We start from the raw sequence: 26,168 nt of genomic DNA on the forward strand, positions 1-26,168 counted from the left end.
GTTACGTACGTGTGACATCAGTGTTGAATGAAATGCTGCCATCAAAGGGGTGGGCCAGAAATACCCCTTGGGAGTGCCGTCTTAGAGTGAAATTTATTTGAGAAGAATGACAAGTGGAATGTGGCATCACTTATCTACTTGGTCTGGTATCCTATATGCCTAGAGCAACGCTTACATACAGAGGATGGAGAATTACCCGAGCTAAGGAAAGGGAGAGACTGTCACTCTTCTCTGGAGCATCTGAATTCTCTCTAGATGTGTTGAATACAAATTTGATGGCATTTGTGGAATGATACAGTTCAGTGCCAAATGCAAATGGGATACAGATGCATCTTTTAATTCATAACAATAGGAATGTGATTCCTGTTTTTTTAGCAACTTTCAGGAAATTTTAAACAAAGTTCAGTTCTTTTTTTTATCCTTGAACTGCAAAGAAGAAATTCATTTTATTTGCTTTCTATTAGAGGAATCTTTCGGCCCTTCTTGTGGTCATGAGGATGTTCAACTATGATAAAGAACAAATGTTTTAGATGTGTTAGGAATGAGTTCATTGTAAATTTGTATTTCTTTTTTTTTTTTTTTAATGTTTATTTATTTTTGAGACAGAGAGAGACAGAGCATGAACAGGGGAGGGTCAGAGAGAGAGGGAGACACAGAATCTGAAACAGGCTCCAGGCTCTGAGCGGTCAGCACAGAGCCCGATGCGAGGCTCGAACTCACGGACTGTGAGATCATGACTTGAGCCCAAGTCGGCCGCTTAACCGACTGAGCCACCCAGGCGCCCCGTAAATTTGTATTTCATAAATTTCAGTGAGAGATTCATGGAGGAGTATATGACCCTCAGAAATCATTTGTTCCAATTTCATGTCCTCAGTCTGGATTGTAATCCAGTAATCTAGTGTATCTTATACTCTGTTCTGATTTTTGATGTTGAAACGTCATATGCATTCTGGTTTTTAACCTGCATATACCTTATTTGTCATGATAGTTAGATGTAATTATATTATTTTGCCAGACAAAGATTGTCCAGGGAAGAAATTAGATGTCGTAGCAAATACTTGGTTTGTTCAAATTGAGCACATATCTAAAAAGATCTGGTTTACCTTCAAGGGATGTATGCATTTAAGCCACAGCATCCATTTTGTACAGGCATTTGGATACGTTTTTTTCTAAAGAAGAAAAAAATACCCCAGACTGTTGGTTTAATTGAAATATATTAGAGTTTACCCGATATTTTGTAATTGTGTAATATTAATTTCCCTAATTAGCAATACTTCATATGCCTTAAAAACCACTTACGTGTCCTTGAACCACTTAACCATCAGATGTTTTAGCCTGCCTTCTTGCTCTTCCTGCTGTCATTTACTGTTGATTTCTAGAGACTTAAAGCTATAGTAGTAGGCTAAAAACTGAGCATGGCTATTGTGATAAGGTGTGGGTTCTCAGAAAGCAGCTATTTGTTGGGCAGTCAGGAGCCAGCACCGACTGGCATCTTCACAGTTCAGCTATAGGCATCGTCAGCTCATTGCACTGGTGGTTTATGGATAGGACTAAATGGTGGTGTGGTTGAAAGGGTAGGAGGTGTTCACTCTAACACTGACATGTCCACATCTGTCTTCAGATTTGACTTGAAGACATTGCCTGTAGACTTTGTAGAATGTTTGATGAGGTTCTTGCCAACTGAGAATGAGGTGAAAGTGTTCCGGCTCTATGAGCGGGAAAGGAAGCCCCTGGAGAACTTGTCAGATGAAGACCGGTTCATGATGCAGTTCAGTAAAATTGAGAGACTCATGCAGAAGATGACCATCATGGCCTTCATTGGGAACTTTGCGGAAAGCATTCAGATGCTGACTCCTGTGAGTGGACCAACTCTGGCAGGGGAGAGGGTCCAGAGAGATATAAAATCATTTTTTCTTTTAAGTCTCTTCCAGAATTTGCACATAGCGTCATGGGCTCTAAAGACTCCTTCCCAGAACTTTCTAGATTGCACTTTTATTTTGGCAATTTTTTTTTCACATTGTTTATGCCAAGTAATGTGAAAATAGTGGATTTCTATATTCCGTATTGCTATTCTCCTCCATAGAATGCCATTTGCTGTGTCTACGGATGTCCTCTGGGTTTCCACCTCAGTACATAGCTTTAATTGGAAGCATTGTAAATTTACCACAGGAGTCTTTTTCCTTGGAGATTTGTTATAGTACACTGTGGTGATGCAGAAATAAGAGCCAACCATCTCTTGTCCCTTTGTGTTAATCTGGTAGAGACTTATTCATATTATAAACATAAATATCATAAATAGTTCTTTCCCAGTTCTGTTTCTAAATAAACTTGTTAATTACCGACTATAGTAGCATGTCTGTTCACCACATGTTCTGAGAACTTCTGGAGGTTGATTATATTCCTTTGGTGTTTTGTTTTCATTTTTGGACAGCTCCATTCATTTAAAAACATATTGTCTTACATGATGTGAGGAGGTGGGCAGGGAATTGAGTTCCACTAGAAGATGCTGTGGATTCTGTGCTCTGAGTCCCATTGGTTACAGATTTTGTGATAAGTTCTGACATTTCTTCTTATTTCATATACTTAGAGAGAGCTTGCATGTAATGATATGGTTACCTAAGACCTAGCAGGACAAGTTAAATTTGTTATGTTGAAGAAAAATAGAATCTCAGCATATTTAAGGTCTAAATGCAGGTCTGTTTTCTTCTGTGTTAAATTTTTAGTTTCCAATTAGAGTTTCTTATTTTTAACATGTCTCTTTTTTTCACCCCCTTCCTTCCTTTGAATGGAATCTAGCAACTGCACTCAATTATAGCAGCATCTGTCTCTATAAAATCATCCCAAAAACTCAAGAAAATTCTGGAGGCAAGTAAAGTTTTCCTTGTATACACGTAGGGAAGAGCTGACTCCAGCCACATTCGTTGGCCTGGGAATACCTGGGATGCTGTTCTGATGGGCTTCTCTTTTCTCTCTCTCTCTCTCTCTCTCTGTCTCTTTTTTTTCTTTTGCAGATTATCTTGGCCCTTGGAAACTATATGAATAGCAGTAAGCGAGGAGCAGTTTATGGATTTAAACTTCAGAGTTTAGATCTGGTGAGTGGACTGAAAGAACTATAAGAGCTATATAAGGGACAAAACAACCAGCAGAGATTAAGTCCCAGAGTGGAGTCTGCTCTTGGAAGTGGGGTAGGATGTTTTGATGAAGATTGCTATAAGTGGAGGATGAATGGGTACACGTTTTCTGGCATGTCACTGGGCAGCAGGCGCTCTTTCCTCAAGAATCTGAATTATGGATGCTATATTTAGTTTATAATTGCAAATAATTAGCAACAATGTAAAGATCCATCATTTTGGAAAATTATTAAATATAACAGTAGTTAATATGATGAACTCTTCTTTAACTCTTAGAATGTTTGTGAAGAATTTTCAAAGAAATAATTTTGTGGGGTGCCTGGGTGACTCGGTTAAGTGTCCGACTTCAGCCCAGGTCTTGATCTCGAGGCTTGTGAGTTCGAGCCCTGTGTCTGGCTTTGTGCTGACAGCTCAGAGTCTGGAGCCTGCTTCAGATTCTGGGTCTTCCTCTCTCTCTGCCCCTCCCCAACTTGTGTTCTCTCTATCTCTCTGTCTGTCTCTCTCAAAAATCAATAGGGGTGCCCGGGTGGCTTAGTCGGTTAAACATCCAACTTTCACTGAGGTCATGATCTCATGGTCTGTGAGTTCAAGCCCCATGTCAGCCTCTGTGCTGACAGCTCAGAGCCTGGAGCCTGCTTCACATTCTGTGTGTGTCTCTCTCTCTCTTTCTGCCCTTCCCCCGTTTGTGCGCGCACTCTCTCTCTCTCTCTCAAAAATGAAAATAAACATAAAAAAGTAAACATTAAAAATTGTTTTAAAAAATGTGTCTAGAAAAGAAAGGAGGGTATAAATTTCATGTACAGTTTGATTTCACCCACGCAAAAAATGCAGGAAAAAAACTGAATGGAAGTAGGTAAAGATATCAACAGAGAGGTTGGATAGAATTAGGGTTTTTGTTTCAAAGTGCTTCTTTTTACTTTTCTGTGTTTTCTAAATAAAAAAAGAAGCGGCGGGGGGGTGCTTCTGGGTGTCTCAGTCAGTTGAGCATCCAACTTCCATTCAGGTCATGATCTCGTGGTTCATGGGTTCGAGCCCTGCGTCGGGCTGACAGCTCGGCGCTTGGAGCCCTGCTTCAGATTCTGTGTCTCTTTGCCCCTCCCTCACTCCTGCTTTGTCTCTCTTTCTCTCTCTTTCTCAAAAATAAATAAACATTAAAAAAAAATTCCCCTCTGGATGGAAAAGAGTATGCTGTTTTTCAGAGTTATCTAACTTATGTGGGCAGTGATAACCTTCTCCCCCACGGCTGGGGCTAACGTGGCTTCCACATGAGAAGGTTGAGCTCTGCTCAGGCAGAGCCCTGGGGAGACATGGCTGTTTGGTAGCGAGTGTCTAGTTGGTCCCACTCCTGGCCCCAAGACGGTCATGTGTGGCAAGCCCAGCTGTTTCAGGTCACGGAGGCTGGGGAATGAGAGAGCTGAACTGAAAATGCATTGTGGGAGTCCTGCCATGTAGGGAGTACCCGTGTACCACCAGCACCACACTCACTTCTCTGCCCCTTCTCTTTGGAAAGCACGGAATGGGGGCTTCCCACTTTTAAGTCAGGGAAAGTCGTATGGCAGATGTAGGGTGGGACGGTTTTGTGTGGGTAGAGATGTGTGAACAGTTTTTGGTGTTGGAGTCCTGCTGGCGTTGAGCATACCCCCTGGTGGAGAAGTCCTGCGGTCACTTACAAGTCAGTTGGTTTAGGGGAGAACACGTCCAGGTTTGACCCTCCTGTGGTTCACTTTGGGGTACCGTCCTCCATTACTCTGAGTGGGAGGACTTCACCTGATGGACAAGTTTCTCATCCTCTTCTACCCTAACCCCTGTTCCTTTTGTTTTCAGCTCTTAGATACAAAGTCAACAGACCGAAAGCAAACACTGTTGCACTATATTTCAAATGTTGTAAAAGAAAAATATCACCAAGTGTCCCTGTTTTATAATGAGCTTCATTATGTGGAGAAAGCTGCTGCAGGTACTTGATTTCAGCTATTCATGTTACTCTTGGGTATCAAATGCCTTTAATCATGGATCATGGGGGAACCATTCCCTGCTAAACCACTCTTCGGAACTCCTCTGGAAAGGCAAGGTGATGAAAACATCAGAAGCTCTTTGCTGGGGTACCTGGGCCAGGGTGTTTCCCGCTCCTGGGAGCCATAATGAACAGGGACATAAGGGAGACCCTTCTGTGTCCTGTCTAAAGAGTCCGGTCTCTAGACCCTGGGCAGCTTCTGTCTTCCATTTGTTGTCCTTCTTAGTCTCTTGCTGTCACTTGAAATATGAGAATGAAAATCAAGAAATCACCCCCCCGCCTCTGCCAGTTTGATTTTGCACTGTCCCAGTTGCTCAGGTGTGGTAGCTCAAGCATTGTGCCGTTAGCCTGAGAGGGAGCTAAATTATCAGTACTTTTGGCTGTTATTTTGCTATGGCAGTTTATGCATTTTTCTCATTTAAATCATCAGTGATTCTGAGCCAGCCAGGCTATGATAGGTATGTAATGGTATCCCCATGTATACATGAGAAAACTGACATTTTTAGAGGTTAACTGTCTTGCCCAAGGTCACCTGGGTAGAACATGAGCGCGACAGGACTAGAACCTGTGTCTTACATAGTGTACTGTCTAATGTGCAATGTCTTCTCCAAAGGCTGTTATGCTAGAAAAAGGAACAAGATGCAGATTAACCTCAGTGTTGGTTACGTACTCTGATTCTCATTTTAGGATCTTGAACCCTGAGCAGCCAAGGTGTTTTTTATAAATTCATGTTCCTGAGGTCTGCTTCAGACTTGGTGAATCGAATCTTTAAGGGCAAGATTTTTTTGACTTCCTCAAAGTAAAATGGCTGCTCCTTTTGTGTTCTTACAATAGAGCATTCCATACTATTTCATACACGATGGGTCAGATTTTACTATAACAATTTACATGTCTGTTTCAACCAGTGGACTTATGAGTAATATCTTTATTTTTATGTATCTTTGTAATTCCCTTAGCCGCTAGCACATTGATGGGGGGAGTAAGTAAATGAGCGAACGAATGAATGAGATGATGTACTGTTAGCTGGGGTAGGTACCGAGGACGCCCTAGTGGGGACTGAGATGCAGGTGGGAATGGTCCTTTGTGAAGGGCTGTGCAATGTGGGCCATAGCAGACCCACTGAGGGCACAGGGCTCACTTACGCAGTTACTGGGACTTCTCTTCTGGTGGAGTGATTTTCCTTTTTTCAGGTTTCTCCGCCTAAATTAGGGATTGTTTAGCATCACAATTGTAACTGAGAAAAACGTTTTATAAAAATTTTTGTTTTGGCTGATTTGTTTGGTTCAAGTGAGATTCCCCAAAAGTGTCATTTGAAAAAAAGTCAGACAGTGGAGAGATTGAGGATCTCTGGCTGGATTGTTTTCTGTGTCCTCTCTCTGGTGGCCAGGTGAGCTGACAGAGATTCTTTATACCTTTGCTCCTTTGCTTATCCAGTGAACCTTTGAGTCCCTGCTGTGGACGTGGCCCTGTCCTAAGCATTGAGGAGTCAAAGTTGAATAAGACCGTGTGAGTCTAGCAAGGGAAAAACATAACTGGCCTGTTCTGTAATTCATCCATGTGCAGAGCAGAATCGGGCAGTAGGGAGCCAGAAGTGGGGCCTGGTCTTCTGCAGGAGGCTGCAGGAATGTACCTGCTCTGGGAGGGTGGCCACACTGCAGATGGAAGAAGGGTTCATTACATTAACATGAACCCTTCAGGAACAGAGTAGGGTTGATGGACCAGAAGAAGCTGCCCAAGGTTGCTTGGTTTCTAGGGGTCAGTCATAACTAAAGTTCAGCATTTAAATGCTACCCCCTGCTGGAGAGCCACAGAAATGTAAAAGAGGTCCAAATCTTGGGCCTGGCACAGTTACGGAACCTCTGAGTCTACAGACCAACCAACAGCTTATCATCACCTATAAGAGAAATGGAATAGTTGGGTATAATCCCAGGATTTGGGGTCCATGGTTATCTGAGCTCCACCTCTGCCACCTCCTAGCTGCACAATCTAGGGCCACATAACCTATTTATGCTGCCTTTTTTGTTGCTGGCAAATTGGGCTAATAGTGCAAATAAATTAGTGCATATATAGAAATTAATGCAGTGCCTGGAAGTGAGCACTAGTAAATTATTCATATTGTAAGATCTCTGCTCTGAAAGCTGGAAATCAGAGCTACGGCCCTTGAGTAACCCTAGGAATCCACTGAAAACTGGGCTTACCAGCCACACACACTGTGGTTTTGACATTCATGGGGACATTGCTGTCTCTGCTTCAGTCTCCCTCGAGAATGTTTTGCTGGACGTCAAAGAGCTCCAGAGAGGCATGGACTTAACCAAGAGGGAGTATACCATGCACGACCACAACACGCTGCTGAAGGAGTTCATCCTCAGCAATGAGGGGAAGCTGAAGAAGCTGCAGGATGATGCCAAGATTGCACAGGTAAGTACTTGTTCCCTGGACACTCATGAGGAAGTGACTGGGTCCCTTAAGCCCACCTGGGTGCCAGTCCTGGCTTTGGGGGAAGATTGCCCTCTGTCTACCGAGGGTAGATTTTCTTATGGAACCGATGATTATTGGACCTGGGAGTGCCCTGTTCTGCTCATTGTCCTCTTCTAATTTGTAGTCTTCGCCTCTTCTCTAGAGGCCCATCCCTCTCCCCTTGCCCTCCCCTGCCACTCCGAGGCTCCCTCTGTGTGAGTCCTGTATTCATTTTAGCCAACATGTGTCATTCCTGTGCTTAGCAAAACCCTGTTCCTGCCCAGGGTGTTGGGTTTCTGTAGGCCTTGACCTTGAAATCTTATACTACACTGGGGGTTAAGTGTATACATTTGAAAAACAGCCAAAATGGACTGTGCATGCCATCATAGAAGGGAAGGCGGAGCTTTGTGGGAACTCAGAAAGCAGACGTGGTACAATGGCTCCCAAACGAGGCTGTCTTGTGCCGGGAAACAATTTAAGTGGAGACCGGAGCATCCCTAAGGTGGGAACACCATAAGGAGCATTGAAGCCGCGAGGTGGGATTGGAGTCTGAGTGACTTCTAAGATCCCTTCTAAACCATTGGCCTTAGGAAGCTCTCAAAAGGGGTAGCTTCTTGTTTGTATGAAGGTGTGCACAAGTGCAGGGGGTCCCAGAGATGAATTCCTGTGTGGCACTATCACCTTCTTCTGGTCACCTTTGCCTGGACTTTCGGAGGAAACAGGAGTCCCTAGAGAGTCGTGGGGAAATGAGAGGGACAGACGAGCTGTGGTGGCGGCTGGATCCTCCCTGCTACTTTGCTGCTGCTCTTCCCCCACAGAGTCAAGTTCAGATGCTCGACTTTACGAAACTCAAGAGAAGTTTGTTTCTTTACAGGATGCTTTTGATGATGTGGTGAAGTATTTTGGAGAAAACCCCAAGACGACGCCACCCTCTGTCTTCTTTCCCGTCTTTGTCCGGTTTGTGAAAGCCTATAAGGTAAATAGGAGCATGGGGTCCTTTAAAGTCTTCCTTGGCATTATTTCTCAAATGGGTGTCCCCCCAGAGCTGTGCCGGAGTCTCTGCGGCTGTGCAGAGGCCTTCCCTGTCCTCTAGGGAGCTGATGTGGGAGGTCAGTGTGAGGCCGCAGTCTCCAGTCCTGTGGAGGTCCTCACCCGTGAGGCTTCCTTTCTCTACCCAGCCAGGACTGGGGCTCAGCCTGAAGACTAAAGCTCTTGGCTGCCCTTTGGGGCAAGTGAGACACTCCAGGACCATCACTTCCTTCCTGACCGTTCACTCCTGTGGGCAGAGTGAGGGACTTAGAAACTCCAGGCCTCCCGTGCAGTTGTGGGACAAGTCAAGGGAGCGGACTCAGGCCTCCGGCAAGGGCTCTGTAGCTGAGGTCAGAGACAGCCTGCTTGGGTGTGTCCTGCCCAGGCCTTTAGGTCATCTAGACCTTTCTCTAGTGGGGACTGAAAGATGGCACCAGGAAGGATAGTTACTGTCTGTTTCCTCATCTGGACCAGTAATAGCCCTTCCTTTATTTATTTATTTTTTAAAGTTTGTTTCTTTTGAGAGAGAGAGCATGAGGGGGTATGGGTTAGGGGCAGAGAGCGAGGGGGGGAGAGAGAGAGAGAATCCCAAGCAGGCTCCACACTATCAGCGCAGAGCCTGATGCAGGGCTCAGACTCACAAACTGTGAAATCATGACCTGAGCCAAAATCAAGAATCGGATGCTTAACTGACTGAGCTACCCAGGCGCTCAGTGGCCCTTCCTTTAAATAGGATATTTGACCCAATCCAGGGCTATGGTTTTGAAAAATCATGTGACCCAAAGAGGTATGTGTTGGAAGAATTTGTTCCTGAGAAAGAAGGACCGGGAGGTGGGGTGGGGGGGAGGCGGGGTTGAGGGGGGGCGTTAAGGGATGTTCTTATACTTAGGAGATATTGCAGACGTTACACTCCAGGGTTGTCTACCCTATAACCTTGGTGGAAGAAGGAAGAGTATGATCGGAGGAGGAGGAAGAAGGTGGCAGGGTCATCATTTTTGAGAAACATCCTGTCGGATATAGTGGGTCACTTCTCTAGCTCCAGAACTATCCTTTGGCCTTTTACTGAAATTCGGAAGGTTACGTTATTTAGCCACCTTCTCTCAGCATGGCTTTGTGTAGCCGTGATAATCATAAGCTGTTGGCAAAAGGAAAAGTGGGGATGAACCCAAACATGGCAAAAAATCACTGGGAGCTGTGAGAGGTGAGAATGTCACCGGTCACCAGCTGCTGCTGACCGTGGTACCCTGGGTTCACCGGGCTGGTGATGCCAGCGTGCTGCAGAGATCACTCAAAGTGATTCTTGTGATGTGCTGGGACCACACTTAAGGGAGGCTGGCTTCAAAAGAGAGAATGCCCAAGAGGGCTGAGCTGAGCCTGTTTGATTCCATGTCCCAAATTTATCAGACAGACTAGTCACTCTGCTGCCCTTGGGGAGGAGTGAGCTGTGGGGAGAGACCTGAGAGTGTCACTCAGGTGAGACCCTTGAAGGAAAAAAGAGGCAAATGAATGGAGATTTCCCCCTAACCGCGGGCACAAGGAGAGGAATCTGAACTCCTGCTTTCAGAGAAACTGTAGGTAGGTGGACAGATTCTGGAAGCAAAATAAACTCATGTGACGATCATGGAGCAGAGCTGCCAGAAGTCCCACATCTGTGGGACTGAGACTGAGGAGCATTGTGAGTGGAGAAGGGGGTCATCAGGAAGGGATTTCTGGACCAGAATTGGAATTGCTAGGAGATGTCCTGTAGACCAACAGTGAAAGCCCGGATCAGAGCCCTGCATAGACTTAAGTGGTAGATCTTGTAAGCTTTCTGTTCACTCTGATTCCTGGCTCATCAAGATCGTCTAAGAGTGACTTTAAAAGAATCTTGATTGCCATCATTCCCACTGACGTAATCTTTGGGTTCTTTTGATTTGACCCAGCAAGCCGAAGAGGAAAATGAGCTGAGGAAAAAGCAGGAACAAGCACTCATGGAAAAACTCCTGGAGCAAGAAGCCCTGATGGAGCAGCAGGACCCAAAGGTGAGAAGTGCCTGACCCCTGAGACTGTCCTCCTGGGAGGGGAGGCCCTCGTGGTTCCTCGAAGCCAGCAGGAAAGAGGGGCAAAAAGCCGGATTTGCACAGGAGCCTTACAGCTTCCTTCTAGGGCTTGCAGACGTGGTACATGGATTTGTTATTCACTACTTTGTTCAGCATACAGTGGAATGAGGTGAAGAGCATGTTTGTGTAGCGTTTCCAAGTTTACAGAGATCAGGCACTTAAATCTCAGGTGGATATACAGTGAGGTCACACCAGATAACCTGATGAGTAACTGCTTAGCGTCCAGGGAAGGCTTCGTGGGGTTGCCGTTGGTGCTGGCCATGAGAGCTGGAGGGCTTCGCTACAAGGCATGGGGAGGAGCATTCCCTGGAGGGAAGCAGCCCAGGTAAAGACCACAAAGGCTGGCAAGTCAGAGTGTTCTTCATCATGGTCCTCTGCACCAAAGTTTAAGAAGTCCATGGTTAATACCAGCTGTCTCTTGTGGCTGCAGGATGCAGCCTTCCCACTGCTGCCAGCTGGAGTTTTGTGTGTGCTTCAGAGAAAGTTTGTTTTCATCCCAGAAGCTTTCTGAGTTTTTCTGTGGGCAGAATGTTGGAATGGTGCCATTTGTGTTTTTGGCTGAGGCTGCTTATTCAATGATCAGGCACATTTGGACCAGTGGTGCTGGTCCCACTAATCTCTGCCATTTTTTTTCTGCTCAGTCTCCTTCCCACAAATCAAAAAGGCAGCAGCAAGAATTAATTGCAGAATTAAGAAGGCGACAAGTTAAAGATAACAGACATGTATATGAAGGGAAAGATGGCGCCATTGAAGACATTATCACAGGTAAAAGATATTTTCTCGTTGTGGCCCATAGAGACCCCACTGATCTTACCCCTAGTGAGCTACTCGCCCATTGTGCTGCTGCTTTTATCCAGGGTTTACAAGTTCTTCAGGTGACTTTATTCAGGTCCAGAATAAAGGGGAACTCCATGCTAGTGTTAGAAGCATATTTATAGTGGCTGTATACTGCCTGTCAAGGAGACCCAGCACTCTCTGAAAAATGTTTCTCATTATCATTGGAATGTTGCAGATTTCACCAGGCCCCGCCTTCTGATGGTTTTCCATTGTCTTTGATTTGTTAGCCTGCTCCATTTTCTATGTGGCCACTCCTACCCAAGTGCCTGGTTAAAATAAATACTATGGATAAAGCCCATGCAGGGTTGTGTACTAACCGGAGTCAATGCACATTGTTCCAGCATGCTCTTTATGAGCTTTTTTACTCCTTCAGCGTAACTGAGGACAGTAGGAAATAAGGAGCCGGTGCTTTCATTCTAATGGGCCAGCAGGCTGCTAGCCCACGGTTTTCAGTGAGTGGTGCCTAACCCAGCCTGGTCCTTGTCTGATTAAGTTGTAGCCTAATGCTTGCTGCTTGAATCCGTTCTGTAGAGATACTGCATTCTCTTACAGATCGGGAAAGTAATTTGAGCCACTACCTTATGACTGTGGCTACTAGTGACTTTCCTTTCTTGTCTGTTGCATATGAATACTGTTTATTAGCTTCCAAGAGACTTCAAACTTTTTTTTTACTGTAGGAAATTTAGAAAATATGCCATGCAAAACTGTAGAGAATAGTATGATGAGTTCCCATATGCTCATCACCTATTAATAATTTTCAACTCATGGCCAGTCTTGTTACTTGTCTGCTTCTGCCTGCTCCCCATTTACCAACCTGTAGGATTATTTTGAAGCAAATATAAGACATACAGTTTCATCTGGTTATATTTCTGTTGGCGTCTTCAAAAGATAAGGACTATTTAATAAAGCAAACAAATACAGCCATAGAACCATTATCACACACCTCCAAAACTAACAACTTTTTAATATCAAATGTGCAGTCATTAGTCACATTTCCTCCATTGTCCTAATTTTTAAGAAATGTAACTTTCAGATTTTTGACTTCTCATTTTTTGTTAATAGCTCAGTCAGCATCGTAAATAGGGATCGATCCCAAACCACCAAAATCACAATTTTTTTTCCCACAAGCTCAAACCCAAGGAAATAAAATAGGTAAATAAATCACTAACAGGAAGTCAATAAAGAGTGTCTGGCCAAGAGTAAAGCCGTCTCAGTCGTCAGTGGATAGGTAAGTGGCTGGTGAAGTGCCTCGGTATGGCGCACACGTAATCTGGACACGCATGTCTGCCAGTGTCTCATTGTTCACTCTGCAGTGACTTGCAGATGGCCCCTAGGGAAAGTCCCCATTGTTTAGCCCCCCTGTTGTTTCCCCCACACTGAGGGAGAAGCTCTGCTCTGAGCAAGACCAGGAACAGATCTTTTTGGGTAAGCACCTGCTAGCCTCTGTGCCGTAATAAGATTAACTGCAGGGAGACGAGCATCGAGCCTCGCATATTAAGAACTTAGAGTTCCTTTTCCATCAGTCTGTTCTCCATGTCAGTGACATCTGGCTTGTAAACTGAGTGAAATGTCCAGTTTCTATTTGCCTGACCTAATCATTCAGCCACCATTGGAGGTGAATGAGTATCGGCTTACAGAGCAGGTTTTATTCTCATTAAAATACTTTTCACCCACCAAGCCCCAGACTGACTAACTCTTTTAGACTCTATGAACTCACTTGGGTATATATTGCCTTTCCCTCCTTCCCTGGCCACCTCCCCCCTTCCCCCCCTCGCCTTCCCCAGGTATGATTAACAAAGCACTAACCATGTACTAATATGATAGATCTTGGCTCTTACTCTCTGCTGTTTGTCTTATTTGGCTATCATTTTCAATGCAGTGCTGAAGACTGTGCCCTTTACTGCTCGCACCGCCAAGCGTGGCTCTCGATTTTTCTGCGAACCTGTTCTCACTGAGGAATACCATTACTAAACTATTACTCTTTCTCACCTGATGCTCTTAAAAGGTTGCTACAGATTTTTTGACCTCTTATGCCCCTCTGTCTGTCTGTTAGGGCCACCCAATATGCTAGCATGGAATTGCTGTCTCCACCATGTTATATTTTATGTTGCCTTCACACTGCATGGTTTTGCATTTCAGTCATTACTGCTTACTCACTGCCACTTTCAGTATGTCTAGGAATCCACACGGCTATGGTGGTCTGAGTCTGAGGGATTTGGATTAATAGAATTGCTTGCAGAAATTTTTAGAAAAACACTATAAATAGAGCACTACTGTGAGAATTAGTATTCGGACCAAGTAGGCTGTTACAAGTCTTTTGGGCTAGTGTCTTTGAACACAAAATGATAGTCATGAATAACAGTAACTACCATACCTAACATTTATTGAGCACTTGCTATTTTGTCATGAATGTACAGATATTAAACCAGCCTCTTTTCTGTACTCATTTAACATGCTTTGATGAAATGAGCTGTGTGCAAGTGCTCAGGAATGCAGAGTGCTCTAAAGTCGAAAAATGATTTGCAGAAACAAGTGTGAACTACACACAGTTGTAAATTGGGTCTTTCTTAACTCTCTTATACCATCTGTAGCCATCACCCACAGCATGATGGAGCTCATGGTATAAGCAAGTAGCCCTTTGGACCTAGAAATCTGTATAAGTTGATATAGGCAATCCATAGCTGTATATTCCACCTCTTCTCCTGAGTGTCATGCCCACATTCAGATATCACGTTGGAACAAGGCTGTGAGGCAGAAAGTGAAAACAAAGGCTTTAGGAGCTCTCCATAGTCTTTCCTCATTTGTGCTTCTTCACTGTCGCTCAGTTCCGTGTCAAATCCAGGGCATTTCTCTTGTGATGAGATCATATCTGGACCTGCATCTTTGGTCAGGATGGTGGCAACTAGAAACACTAATAGCAAAAACCTATTCTCGGAGAATGCCACTGTTCTTAGAATCAAAACAAAACAAAACCCCAGATTTTCAAGAAGTAACAGCCTGCCCTCGGTTCCTGATGGCTAGATAAGAGAAAAACTTCTCTGCAGGGCCCAGTTGATTAGAAAATGGATAAGAGAAGCACATATTCTAATTGGAAATGACCATTAGCTTCCTGTGCTGAGATTGACATGGAACGGGGTACCTGTTTTGATTGTGGCATTAGCTTGTCTGTGAATTGCGCTTGTTATGTATGTGCCTCTGTCACTGAGGATCTCAAAGGATGTGGTGTGTGGTTGCCCACCCTGCAGTGTACTTACCCACCAGTGCTTATTAACAAGGCTAGACACTGTCATCTACTCAGCTAATGTTCCTGTCAGCTTTGCTGCTGGACTATCATTCTGGAGCCATATTTCAAAGCAGCTTGGATTTGGGTGGTCAGAGGGGATGGGTGGGAAGATCCTCTCCTCTTTCCCTTGTTTTATCTAACACCTCTTGTATTAATGGCCTCCCACTCTCTTCCTCTGTTGGCTAACATGCCGGGTATGTTAAGCACTAAGTTGAATTGCTTTCCATTTTCATCCCATTTTTACTTAACCATCATTTTGTGTTTTTGTTTTTTTTTCTGTTTAGCCTTAAAGAAGAATAATATCACTAAATTTCCAAATGTTCACTCGAGGGTAAGGATTTCTTCTAGCACACCGGTGGTGGAGGATACACAGAGCTGGCAAGCATCACTTTTTACTTAGCTTCCTCCTCTCTCTGTATGCAGATCAGTGGTTTCAGTCTATGGCTGAGGGTGATACTGGTGAGAGTCTGACCAGGGAGAAGTCTTTGTAACCTCACATTTCAGTGATGTGAGGCAGAGCCTCTCTGTTGGACTCTTTCTGGCCTGCTTCCATGTTGTTAAGTGTGATGGCTTGGGCAAGGGTATTTGCTGATGATTGTACCTGCTTTGGGTGCTAGGCTGTCCTTCTCCGACCCTTTTCTAGGCCTTCGAGTTAAGCAGTTAACCTCTTTTGATCTGAAGAAGTTGAGAGCACTTCCTGGCCGGGGAACATGATCTTTATGGCCTTTGAAGATGATGATCTTTAGAGCCAGTTGTTCAGAAGACTCAGGCATCACAGAGCTACAAGTCACTTAGCCAGAAGTGGAATTCTGAACTTCCCTTACCACTCTGGGCCAAGAAGCAGAAGCTTGAGTGGATTAAGGCATACAAAACTATTCTTCCCTTGAATTTAGAAGGGCAGGGTACCAAATTCCAAGGAGTCAGGAGCTGGTGGGAACTGTGCTGAACCAGAGAGCTTAGGTCTCAGCACTGACTCAGCTCCAGTCTGTTTTTGCCATGTGAAAATTTGGGCTCAGTGTTGCCAGGCCCTCCAGTTTTCCAAGGGAAATCAGAAACCTTGTTTTTTATATTAATTATTTAAAGATCAGGAAACTGTATTTAAAAATACAAGTTGGAGGCCAAACATTCTGTAGGCCAGATATGGCCCACTGGCTCCATTTTCAAACTACTTAGTAGATAAAGGGATAAACAAAGATTTGATCTGCTTTAATTCTGTTGTTTATGTTTCCCCTTCAAGATATAGAATGTTTCCTAACACAAGTCAATAATATTAAGTTAATGAAAGGGAAATATATACTAATTAAATGAAACAGTGGGAAAAAGTACAAAGCCTGCCCTGCCCTATCAAAAGCAGCTTACCTGCTTGCTAGGCAAAGCATGTTTTCATATTAAAGAATACTTACATAGAATAAAATCCCTTGTTCATGCCACTTTATCCCATTAGAACAATGGCTCCTTGAGCCAATATGCAGTGATTGGTTCACTTATTCAACAAAGCTTTGTTGTTGTTGTTGTTTTAATGTTAGGCATTTTAAACATTCTCTTCAAACATTTTAAACAAACTGGAAAATTGAGGAGGGCCCGTTCAACTTCTTCCCTCCAATGAAAAACAGGAACTACCTATGTCAGGACAGAACATACAGAAATAGAGAATTATTTTGATTTAGTGATTATCTTTCTTTAGTGGTTAATTGGGCATTATGTGTCTAATTCACGAAATAAAAAATGGACTTCAGCTAATATTGAATAAAAATTATGGAACCTCTGCAAAATAAGCATAGTGTCCTTCCTGGATTAAAATTTCAGGTAAGATAAGACAGGGCTTATTAGTTTTGCAGTTTAAGATTCATTTTAATTATTGTTGATACTCAGTTTCCAGAAAAAACAAAAACAAAGAAAACTAAGCCACGGCTTTTTCCAATTGAAGAAACACTTCAAAATAAGACTCCAGCTAGACTCTCTGGCCAGTGACAGGAGCAGTTGCCTCTCCTCTGTATTTTTCTAAAAGTTCCAGAATCACACCAGTATTACATCCTGCTTTGTTTAAATATTGAGGGCAAAGTACATGTCCTTGGCTCAAATACTCAATGAATTTTGAAGGGCCTGTTAGCTGACTCTTCTACACAAGCTGCTTTGATTGGCTGCCAGCTGACTTTTGTCTTGCTTAGACACATGATACTAAAGGTTGCAGTTCTTATTGGTAATCTTCTCTTTACAGATCTTAGAAACCAACCATACAGACGAGCCGATGCGGTGAGGAGAAGTGTCAGGCGGCGCTTTGATGATCAGAACTTGCGTTCTGTTAATGGTGCCGAAATAACCATGTGAACCTGAGACCTGCCTGTATGAGTAGAGAGTGCGTGAATGAAACTCTCCACATGAACTTTATGCGCTACCCTTTAACTGCAACCTTGAACATTGATAAAATATTCTAAGGGCTCAGATTTAGCAAACACATAGGAATTTAAAAATGACGGGCTCTCCTTTCAACCTTTGTTAACAAGTGCCTAAAAGTGGAAGTACCTGCTCAGATTAATCAAAGCAATAGGGTTTGATTTGATTAGGTATCTTTTTACACCAGTATATTATCCAATTTTTTAACCAAAATGTAAATTTCGTATTACATTCATTATCTGCCATTGTGATTGTCCCATGATGGCACACCCTGGTTTCCTGATAAGTTGTAAATAACGTGGATGTAATCTGCTCTGGGTTTCCTTTGCTGAGATGTCTTAAGGAATTTTGTGTTTTAGCCATACCCATCAACTTTGTATTTTAAAGGGCTTGCAACATGGAAGAAGGAAAAGGTCACATGACAGACTGCTGTCCATAAGCAAGCCCCAGCAAAGTACAAACAGGATGTATTGCAGTGGCACAGGATAAGTCCCTCAACTCTTATCTCGTTACACATTCTACTTCTGTGCTAGGGTTATGATGCCCTGTGAGAAAAGTTCACCGGTATGAATGCAAGGATATAGTGGCATACAGATTTGTGTAAGACTTATTTGCAGTACTGTGTTCTTCAGCTAGAGGCAGCTTTTAAAAAAAATAATGCAAATGTATTTATTAATTAGCACTAAAATTAACATCTCAGTAATCAGTATTAGGATTTCTGAGGACTATTATGGGCCAATCCTGAGAATAGAAATTGGTGCCTTGCTAGCCAGGGAGAAGCTCACTAGCTTTATCAACAAGCATTCAAGATTACTTCTGCTAGCTAGTAGTGTTAGTTAACCCAGCCTTATTCTGACAATCGCAAGTTTTTTTCCCCCTTCTTCTTCCTTTTATAAATTGGATATATTTTGCATTACGTATCAAAGCTAAATTCTTGTATTTCCCACATTACTTTATGGGAAATTGCAATTAAATTGCTTGAAATATTCACATTGGGATTAAGCTTACATGATAGGTAATGGGACTAAATCAATGGCCAACTAAGCCACTGTTATTTTTCCTTCCTCTCTGGCAGGGCACTTGATCCATTCCAAAGTCAGAAACTGGACTAAAGCTAATTTGTACTTTCCATAATATACATTCTGCTTCTGGCTTACCTTCTTGGTACATTACATCAATATATTAATTGTAAAGTTTATTGTATAGTATTTAACCACTGAATCTTATTTTATGTTGTGCTTATGTGAGCTCCTTGGTGAAGGTCCCATTTTCCTTGGATAATGTGTAGTTATATGATCTTTTTAAATGTACAGATATTTTGCTATAAAATTGGTGCAGTTTTTTATGGTTTTTACACTTTAATTCCCACCTAAGCCTCTGGGTAATATTGTAAATATTGTTTAAAAATGCATCAGCCTGTGCTATACAATCTGAATGTTATTTTAACTTATAGGTTTTTTTTTTTTTTTTTTTTAATATATATATTTAACTACAAGGACAGTTTAGGGATCAGTTACCACATTTCACTTTAGCATACCTATTTACAAAAAATTACTTTTAAAACTGCCACCTGCTAGCACATTTTCATAAATGTGTACTTTAAAAAGAACATGCTGAGATTTTGTCTGTTGACTCAACATTCATTTTGGTGAAAAAAGCAATTTGACCATGAGCTACAACACAAGTAGTCGGCCCTTTATCACAAGCAGCTGTTTTCCAAAGCTCAGTGCTAATGAGCATATATTAAAATAATTATTTATTAATCTACAGATAGACAATAATGTTGGCATGTTCTTTTGTTTATTAATGGGCCTGCTTAGCAATATTAGAAATGTTTTATAAAAAAGCAGTTCATGTTACTTTTCTGGTCTTTTCATGGCATATGAGCAAATAAACTATTTACACTACTATCCTGTAATATGTTGTGATCTTTCAGGGGCATACTTTGGCAGGGCGGTTACTAGTTCCATGGCTCAAACTCAAGATACAAACTCTTGATCACTTGCTATATGGAACATAGGAACCACATTTTCATAGTGAGGGATACATCTCCCAACCATTAATGATTCTGTTGCTTCCAGAGAAGCACTTTTGTTTGGTGAAGATATTGCCTCCCCCAGATTTGTTCAATGAGGATGTTGTGTGTCTACAGACAGGTTATGTGTGGACTACAGAGGTAACCAGGTAACCTTGCAACTGACAACCACATCAAATGGTTGGCCAGGTATGTACAAGCCTTTTGGCCTCCATTGCCCAAACATACTGTTATTTGTAGTGATAATTCCAAGTCCTTACAAAAACTTACGTGCAACATTCAGTATAACTTTTTAGGGAAGCAAGGAAATTTGATATATATTTTTTAATGTTTGAGAGTGAGTGTGAGTGGGGGAGGGGCAGAGAGAAAGAGAATCTGAAGCAGGTTCCTGGCTCTGAGCACACAGCCTGACACGGGCCGAACTCACAAACTGCGAGATCATGACCTGAGCTGAAGTCGGATGCTCAACTGACTGAGCAAGCCAGGCGCCCCTGAAATTTGATATTTTAGAAAACTGTCCGAGTGGCTTTAAAACAATTTTCTTACAGGGGCATGAGTTATTTAGTTGTTGTATTAGGTTTTTGTTATCAATTCAGTGGTCTTCTCACTGCACCACAGTTATACAATGTAGTTGAAGCTTTATTTTTATAGAGAAGAAAAAGTTAAATTTCACTTAGTAAAATTCTCTAGTTTGTGCCTTCATGGTATTAGAAATAAGATTTTTTTCATTAAAAAAAATTTTTTTTAATGTTTATTTGAGAGAGTGAGCCAGGGAGGGACAGAGAGGGAGACAGAATCTGAAGCAGGCTCCAGGCCCTGAGCTGTCAGCGTACAGCCCAACGCGGGGTGCGAACCCACAAACTCTGAGATTATGACCTGAGCTGAAGTTGGATGCTCAACCGACTGAGCCACCCATGTACCCCAAGATCTTTTTTGTAAAGTAGGCTTCATGCCCAGCATGGAGCCCAATGTGAGGCTTGAATTCATGACCCTGAGATCAGGACCTGAGCTGAGATCAAGGGTTGGATACTTAACCCACTGAGCCACCCAGGTGCCCCAGAAATAAGATTTTTAATATTATACAAATTTAGAACATTTTCAAACCCAAACCACAGCAGTAAGTTCAAATGAGGTAGATATGGTTAGGTGTAGGCCATTATATACCATTAGTAACATTTAAGTTTTAATGCTTATTCATCTTTGAGAGGGAGCACAAGTGGGGGAGGGGCAGAGAGAGAGAGGGCGACACAGAATCCGAGCAGGCTCCAGGCTCTCAGCACAGACTCAGGGCTCGAACTCATGAGCTGTGAGATCACGACCTGAGCCGAAGTTGGTTGCTCAACAGACTGAGCCACCCAGGTGCCCCTAACCACATTTAAAGATGCTTGCCCATGACTCAGAATTAAGTCTCCTGATTCCCCACTCCCAGTCCTCTAAAAGTCTAAATTCTAATCCACTAAAATTCACTGCAATGAATGTCCAAAGGGCCCTGCTGACTCAACAATGCTCAGCCCAGAACGGGACTTGATACATCACTGTGGTTCAACATACTGGATTTTGTGAAATTATCTTTTACATTGGAAGATATGCTTTTATAATAGCTTCACAATTCACATACCAATTAATGTGATAAAACTGCTCTTAGCCCTAAGATGTTTTAAAAAATTTTATCAGAAGTGTCTGCAAAAACGATTGGGCCGGTATATGAAAGGATTAATTTTTCTCTTAAAACTAATACCTGCTCTATTTTCAAGAAAAAATCTGAAACTTGAAAAAGTGCATCAAGTTGTTGACTTTCTTTGGTCTAATTCTTATAGAGAAAATCAAGTATGACACTGAGGAAACAATGTGGGCATCTAGCCTCTCACAGCACAAAACTGCTGCATATGAGAGGGGTGCTTAAATGAAAAAGTTGACACAAATCCAATTTACTTAGTAAAAAGATGTCATTTTTTCTAATAAATTATATTTATTTACAAAAGTCTAATTTTATATAACTATTAAGGTTCTTTACATCAGAACAATATATAAACAGAAAATCTGGTAATTACAAACACAGAAAATAGAAACCTGTTCCCCCTATTATTACTCACCTTTCAGAACAAATCTTCAGTTTAGTTGTAGAGAGGTAGGCAAGAGACCAAACCTACCAAAGTTTCAGGCAGGGTCAAAATAAAAGAATATTTATAAATAGCACATTTTCGATACCCCAAGGAACAGCATAAAAGGGCATTAAGAAATGGCTTTTGGATTCTGATTAGGCAGCCACTCTGTTTCAGGCTATGAATGAAAACTGGGGTGGGGAGTTGTTAGTTCCCCTAAATTGCAAACAGCAATAGGCCATTATACCTGGGGCAATTACCAGTCATTAACAATAACAAGATGGCCTTGAAGCATAGATCCTATGGAGTCACAAAAGCAGTTTTTATGTAGCAAGTCTGAAAAGCACAGAAAATCTACTTAAACTTAAGGAACTTAGGCCAAGGAGACAAGCTAAATAAAATGGAGAATGGAGTGTGTAATCAGAGCCCCATTTTTTCACTTCCCATACCTCACGCTTTGTTGGAAACAGCCTGAAATAATTCTCAGTTTAGAATTTAGGAATTTTGTTGTTTCCAGCACGGCCTTTAAAGACCAATTCTGATCTAGCTAAATTACTACTTTTGAACTACTATAATATTAACTTATGAATATGAAAACTATGTTTTAAATCACAAGGGATTTCCTTTCCTACTCAAAACTACATGGAAGTTACATGTTCTAACAAGCTTTTGGAAATTTCTGTAGTAAAAGTGACAAGGTACAATCACTAGAACTTGTCCTCAGTGCATTTCGATTATGTATGTGGCTTTAGTTGTGGTTTAGTATAGATTATTGCATGATGCTTTTTCAAGCATCTCCTATAATGCAGAGGCTGGGTACCATGGATATTGGGTAAGTCTGTCAACTAAAATTTTACATTCATTCAATGTACGCCTACTGTGTGCCAGGCACTGTCTTAATCCACAGGATATAGCAGTTAATGAAACACAAATCCCTGTCTCCAAGGAACCTATCATTTAAGTCCAAACAACTGAAAAACTTGAGACCAAGGTAAGATTTAATAAAGGTAAGAATCATTAGACTGAAATAGGCTTAATAGCATATCTAGAACACAGTTCTGTGAAAAACTACTCATGACATTTTGCTTTTCCTTTACGTACAGTTTTTCCTAGAAAATATGAAAGAATTAAAATTGTACCTGGTACTGAGATACATCCCCAAGGGGAAAAGCAGCAGCCTGATTTAAGATACAAGGAATTAATGTGCTTTGCCTTATGTTGCTTTTAGAAATGTTTATTTGGTTCCTTAGTTTTGTACTTTACATTTAAATTACATAATACTCTTAAATATTCTATAAAGCATTCGTCACTCCTCCCTGGGCACTATTTGATTAGAAACCGTTCTCTCTCTCAAATAGCATCTAAACTATAAAAAAAGAAAAATCTTTATAAGGCTACCCCCTTTCTGGATGCAGAGAAAAGTGGCTGCCTAGTCAGCACTGAGTTGACCATTAACACTGGGATAAAACCAGGATCATCTAGACAAATGCTTGGTAACACAGGACAAAGGCCCTTTGAAAAATGATAATTATGGACCGTGTTTCCAGATAAACGTAGAGACATTTCAGCTTTTACATTTTCTTTACTCCACCAATGAATTTAGGCCTTACTCTAGGCCATTTTTATTTTATAGTTGTATGAATTGAGGCCCAATTAGCAAAAGTCAAGCTGTGACATTTTGATCATTTTCGAATTTACTGGGAGGCATAAAAAGTGAAGTTTATTGTTGAAAAACATGACTGATCTATATGCTGAAGCTCATATGGGTATTAATGAAATACTCTTGCTGTGTTAAACAAAAAAAAGGACCATTGCTTTTATTTAAAACCATTATTTAAATAAATTTGGGAAAGTGTAAAGAATTCATCATACTGACTAAATTCACTTCATACAAATTCAATTTTCCCATATAGGAATTACTGGACTGCAAGAAAAAGAAAACATCAAATATTTGAGATTCTTAGACTATTATGTTATTAAATATATTAGTAAATTTAATCCAATAATTCATTAGTATTGATGTTACAGAGGGAAGAAAAACCCTCATTTACCTAAGAGTCTGATGCTTAACTGAAAAGTATAAATTCCCCTCATCTGCAAATAAACATACTTCCCTGTTTGAACACACGTTCCATAAGGAGTTTGAACAAATCTGTTTAACAGAACCAATATTCTAAGACATTTCAGGTTGTAGCAGACTGAAAATTTAGAAACCTAATCTAGTAAATTAAAAACATTCACAAAGAACTCTTGCTATAACAAAAGTTTCCATCACCTGTGCCCTCAGGGTTATAGAGTATCTTTTTGGTAACTAAATTCCATTTGATGTGTTTGTTAAAGTAAGCAAGGATTATAGTCACTTCAGTTATATCTCTTATAATAAAGATATTCTATTTTGAATTGCAATTTCAGTAGTTTTGTTTTTAGGTCAAATAATTTTCATGGATGAACTACAGAGAAACTTGAATTTGTATTAAAGGAATGTGAGGTGATAAGACAGTACCTCTAAGAAATACAGAAATCTATTTTGAGGACATGCTAAAACATATCAATATGTTTTTATTTAAATAGAAAAATTAAAACTTAAAAAACCCATCATTCATGGAATTAAAATTTTACAGATTCTAAATTCTCTTGTGAAACACCACTAGTACTTCTGCCAATATGATATGCACTTTAAAGATTTTACCACTGACTTCCATGTCAAGTGTCTGACATGATTAGTGATATTAACTATCATTATGAGACGTTTGAAAATTAAATCTAGGCAACTCCCTATTGCCAAGGTTGTTATATGTTTTGGTTCTAATATACAATAAGAGACCAACCCTCAAGTAAGCAACTTCATTACTTCACATATTCTAAGGATATTCTCATTTTCCACAGTCCTGTCAGTTTTCACAGCAGAAAAATGACTTGGCAGAGTAGAAACAACTTTCCCACCCCCTTTTTCTTGAGGCTTGAAACAGTGGGCAGGGATGGGAGAGTAGTCCTGGTCATTTCATTAGAATGGTGAAGGAAAAATAAGATGAACTTTTTGTTCTTCTAAATGCCAATTGAAATAGGATTGCTCCAAGTGTCCAAAATAAAAAAATACATAATGCCAAAGACTATGTGCTAATATTTACTTATTAAAAAAATCTCCTGCACTGAAGGAAAATAGTATAAATTACATTACCAACTTGCAAAAGTTAGCATGTAAAGAGTATTCTAGCTTCAAACCACTGCCTCTCTAAAGTTTTCTATAGGAAATTTGTAGATCAAAAAAATTATAGGGGCTTCAAATGTACGGATTTATAATATTCTAATTATTAAAAAGGTAAAGTAACCTAGCTATATGGGTAAGATGAGGCAAAATTTCAAGGATTTAGTATCTTTAAATGATAATACAATTTTCTTAGAGCTGAGTAGTTTAAGTAGAAATAAATACTAGTACACGCTAGAAGAGAAGGTTTAATAATTGATAAAAATGTACAAAAATATTCAAATCAGAAATGCTTTAGAATGTGTACCACGAAGTCAATACTTCTCAGTGAGTAGGGAAGATAAAAGACTTCCTCAATGAAAAAAAGCAAGAGAAAAGATTGGATTTAAAAAAAAAAAGACAACTGTTAAAGAAAATGTTTAAGTCAACATTGATTTTTGTTTCAGACAAGGATATTGCAACTATCACTTAAAGTTTGGTGGCACATTCTTTAGTAGGTCCTTAAGGCAAATATATTTAAACTAATTTACAATTTGATTTGATGTTATCTTTTTAAACATCACCTCAAAATAATGCCCTCACGACAGCCTTTTTAAAATGTACTCCGATGTTTCATAAAAAATAATGGTGGCTTTATTATAGTAGGTGCTCATTAGCACCACTATAGTTAAGGGTCTACCAGGTTTCCATTATGAACACCTATTTCTGAGTTCACCATAAAAGATCGTATCAGCTTTAACCAGTTGGGTAGTGCACAAAAAAGCAGTTTTATCAGTTGCTGGTGCTTTTTTTGTACTACTAAATATCAAAAAATTTTTCGTTATATCTTCAAAATCCAACTTCTATAAAGTAAATCAAATCGCCTCATGACTTAGACTTCAGAACAAAGTAGAGACATCTGCAGTTATCAGTAAATTGCCACCTTTAATCCATCCTGCAGTGCCCTATGAAAGGGTCTCAGAAAGACAGTTATGACCGTATGAAAATATGATTCTTGATACAGAATCAAAAGTTATTTTCAATTTCCTTTGCTTTTATAAAGTCCACAATAACAATACTTAAATGCACTTTTTTTTTTCCTGTGATATAATTAAAACCCAGTGTTATTTCAATTGAACTTTAAAATAGAGTCCCTGGTCTGAATTAGACTTTAAATCATACTGTAAACATATATTTGGTATAATTTATTGATCATCATCCAGTTGCTCCAGAAGGGTCCTTCTGCGCTTTTCCAATTCCCCTTCACTCAGCTCACTGCCAGAAGTATCCCAATTCCCCTGAAAGACATTGTATACAATTACATTTAATGCCAGTGCTCAAAATATTAAGTAGTATTAAACCTTTTAAAACAAAAATCCAAAATTTATACGGATTCTTTTCCATAGCAACAAACCCATCACACCAGTTTAAGGACTGCCCTCTTTCCCAAAAGTCTACCAATGAGCTGCTCACTACTCCTTGGTTATATTAGGGGAGACAGAACAAACTTTTAACACTGGTTACTTTTCCTTCCTGTTACACCACTGAATATGAAACATCTTGTTTCCATTTAATGGGGGGGGGGGGGGTTCATTACCTAAGGCAC

The 26,168-nt window shown here is 40.9% G+C and overlaps 2 protein-coding genes across 24 annotated transcripts in view; one reads left to right on the top strand and one right to left on the bottom strand.

Annotated features, from left to right (window-relative positions):
* The window catches only part of FMNL2 (formin like 2), a 314,932-nt gene extending 295,781 nt beyond the window's left edge, over window positions 1-19,151 (top strand). For 4 of the 12 annotated variants that reach the window (XM_045479837.1, XM_045479842.1, XM_045479847.1 and 1 more), the window contains 9 exons: window positions 1,622-1,856; window positions 2,797-2,865; window positions 3,012-3,092; window positions 4,956-5,085; window positions 7,397-7,560; window positions 8,474-8,575; window positions 10,551-10,649; window positions 11,369-11,492; window positions 17,066-19,151. In XM_045479837.1, coding sequence (XP_045335793.1) covers window positions 1,622-1,856; window positions 2,797-2,865; window positions 3,012-3,092; window positions 4,956-5,085; window positions 7,397-7,560; window positions 8,474-8,575; window positions 10,551-10,649; window positions 11,369-11,492; window positions 17,066-17,175 — 1,114 coding nt within the window. In that variant the 3' untranslated portion in view covers window positions 17,176-19,151. Of the gene's footprint in view, window positions 1-1,621; window positions 1,857-2,796; window positions 2,866-3,011; window positions 3,093-4,955; window positions 5,086-7,396; window positions 7,561-8,473; window positions 8,576-10,550; window positions 10,650-11,368; window positions 11,493-13,443; window positions 13,570-15,131; window positions 15,228-17,065 lie in introns of those variants that run through there. The other 8 variants (XM_045479839.1, XM_045479844.1, XM_045479843.1 and 5 more) reach the window with 5 other exon arrangements.
* A 5,662-nt stretch (window positions 19,152-24,813) lies between these two features.
* Window positions 24,814-26,168, bottom strand: part of PRPF40A (pre-mRNA processing factor 40 homolog A) — a 54,181-nt gene continuing 52,826 nt past the window's right edge. For all 12 annotated transcript variants that reach the window (XM_045479860.1, XM_045479858.1, XM_045479859.1 and 9 more), the window contains one exon: window positions 24,814-25,860. In XM_045479860.1, the coding sequence (XP_045335816.1) occupies window positions 25,768-25,860 (93 nt within the window). In that variant the 3' untranslated portion in view covers window positions 24,814-25,767. The remainder of the gene's footprint in view (window positions 25,861-26,168) is intronic.

Source organism: Leopardus geoffroyi, chromosome C1 (genome assembly GCF_018350155.1).
Source record: "Leopardus geoffroyi isolate Oge1 chromosome C1, O.geoffroyi_Oge1_pat1.0, whole genome shotgun sequence".
Taxonomy (NCBI): domain Eukaryota; kingdom Metazoa; phylum Chordata; class Mammalia; order Carnivora; family Felidae; genus Leopardus; species Leopardus geoffroyi.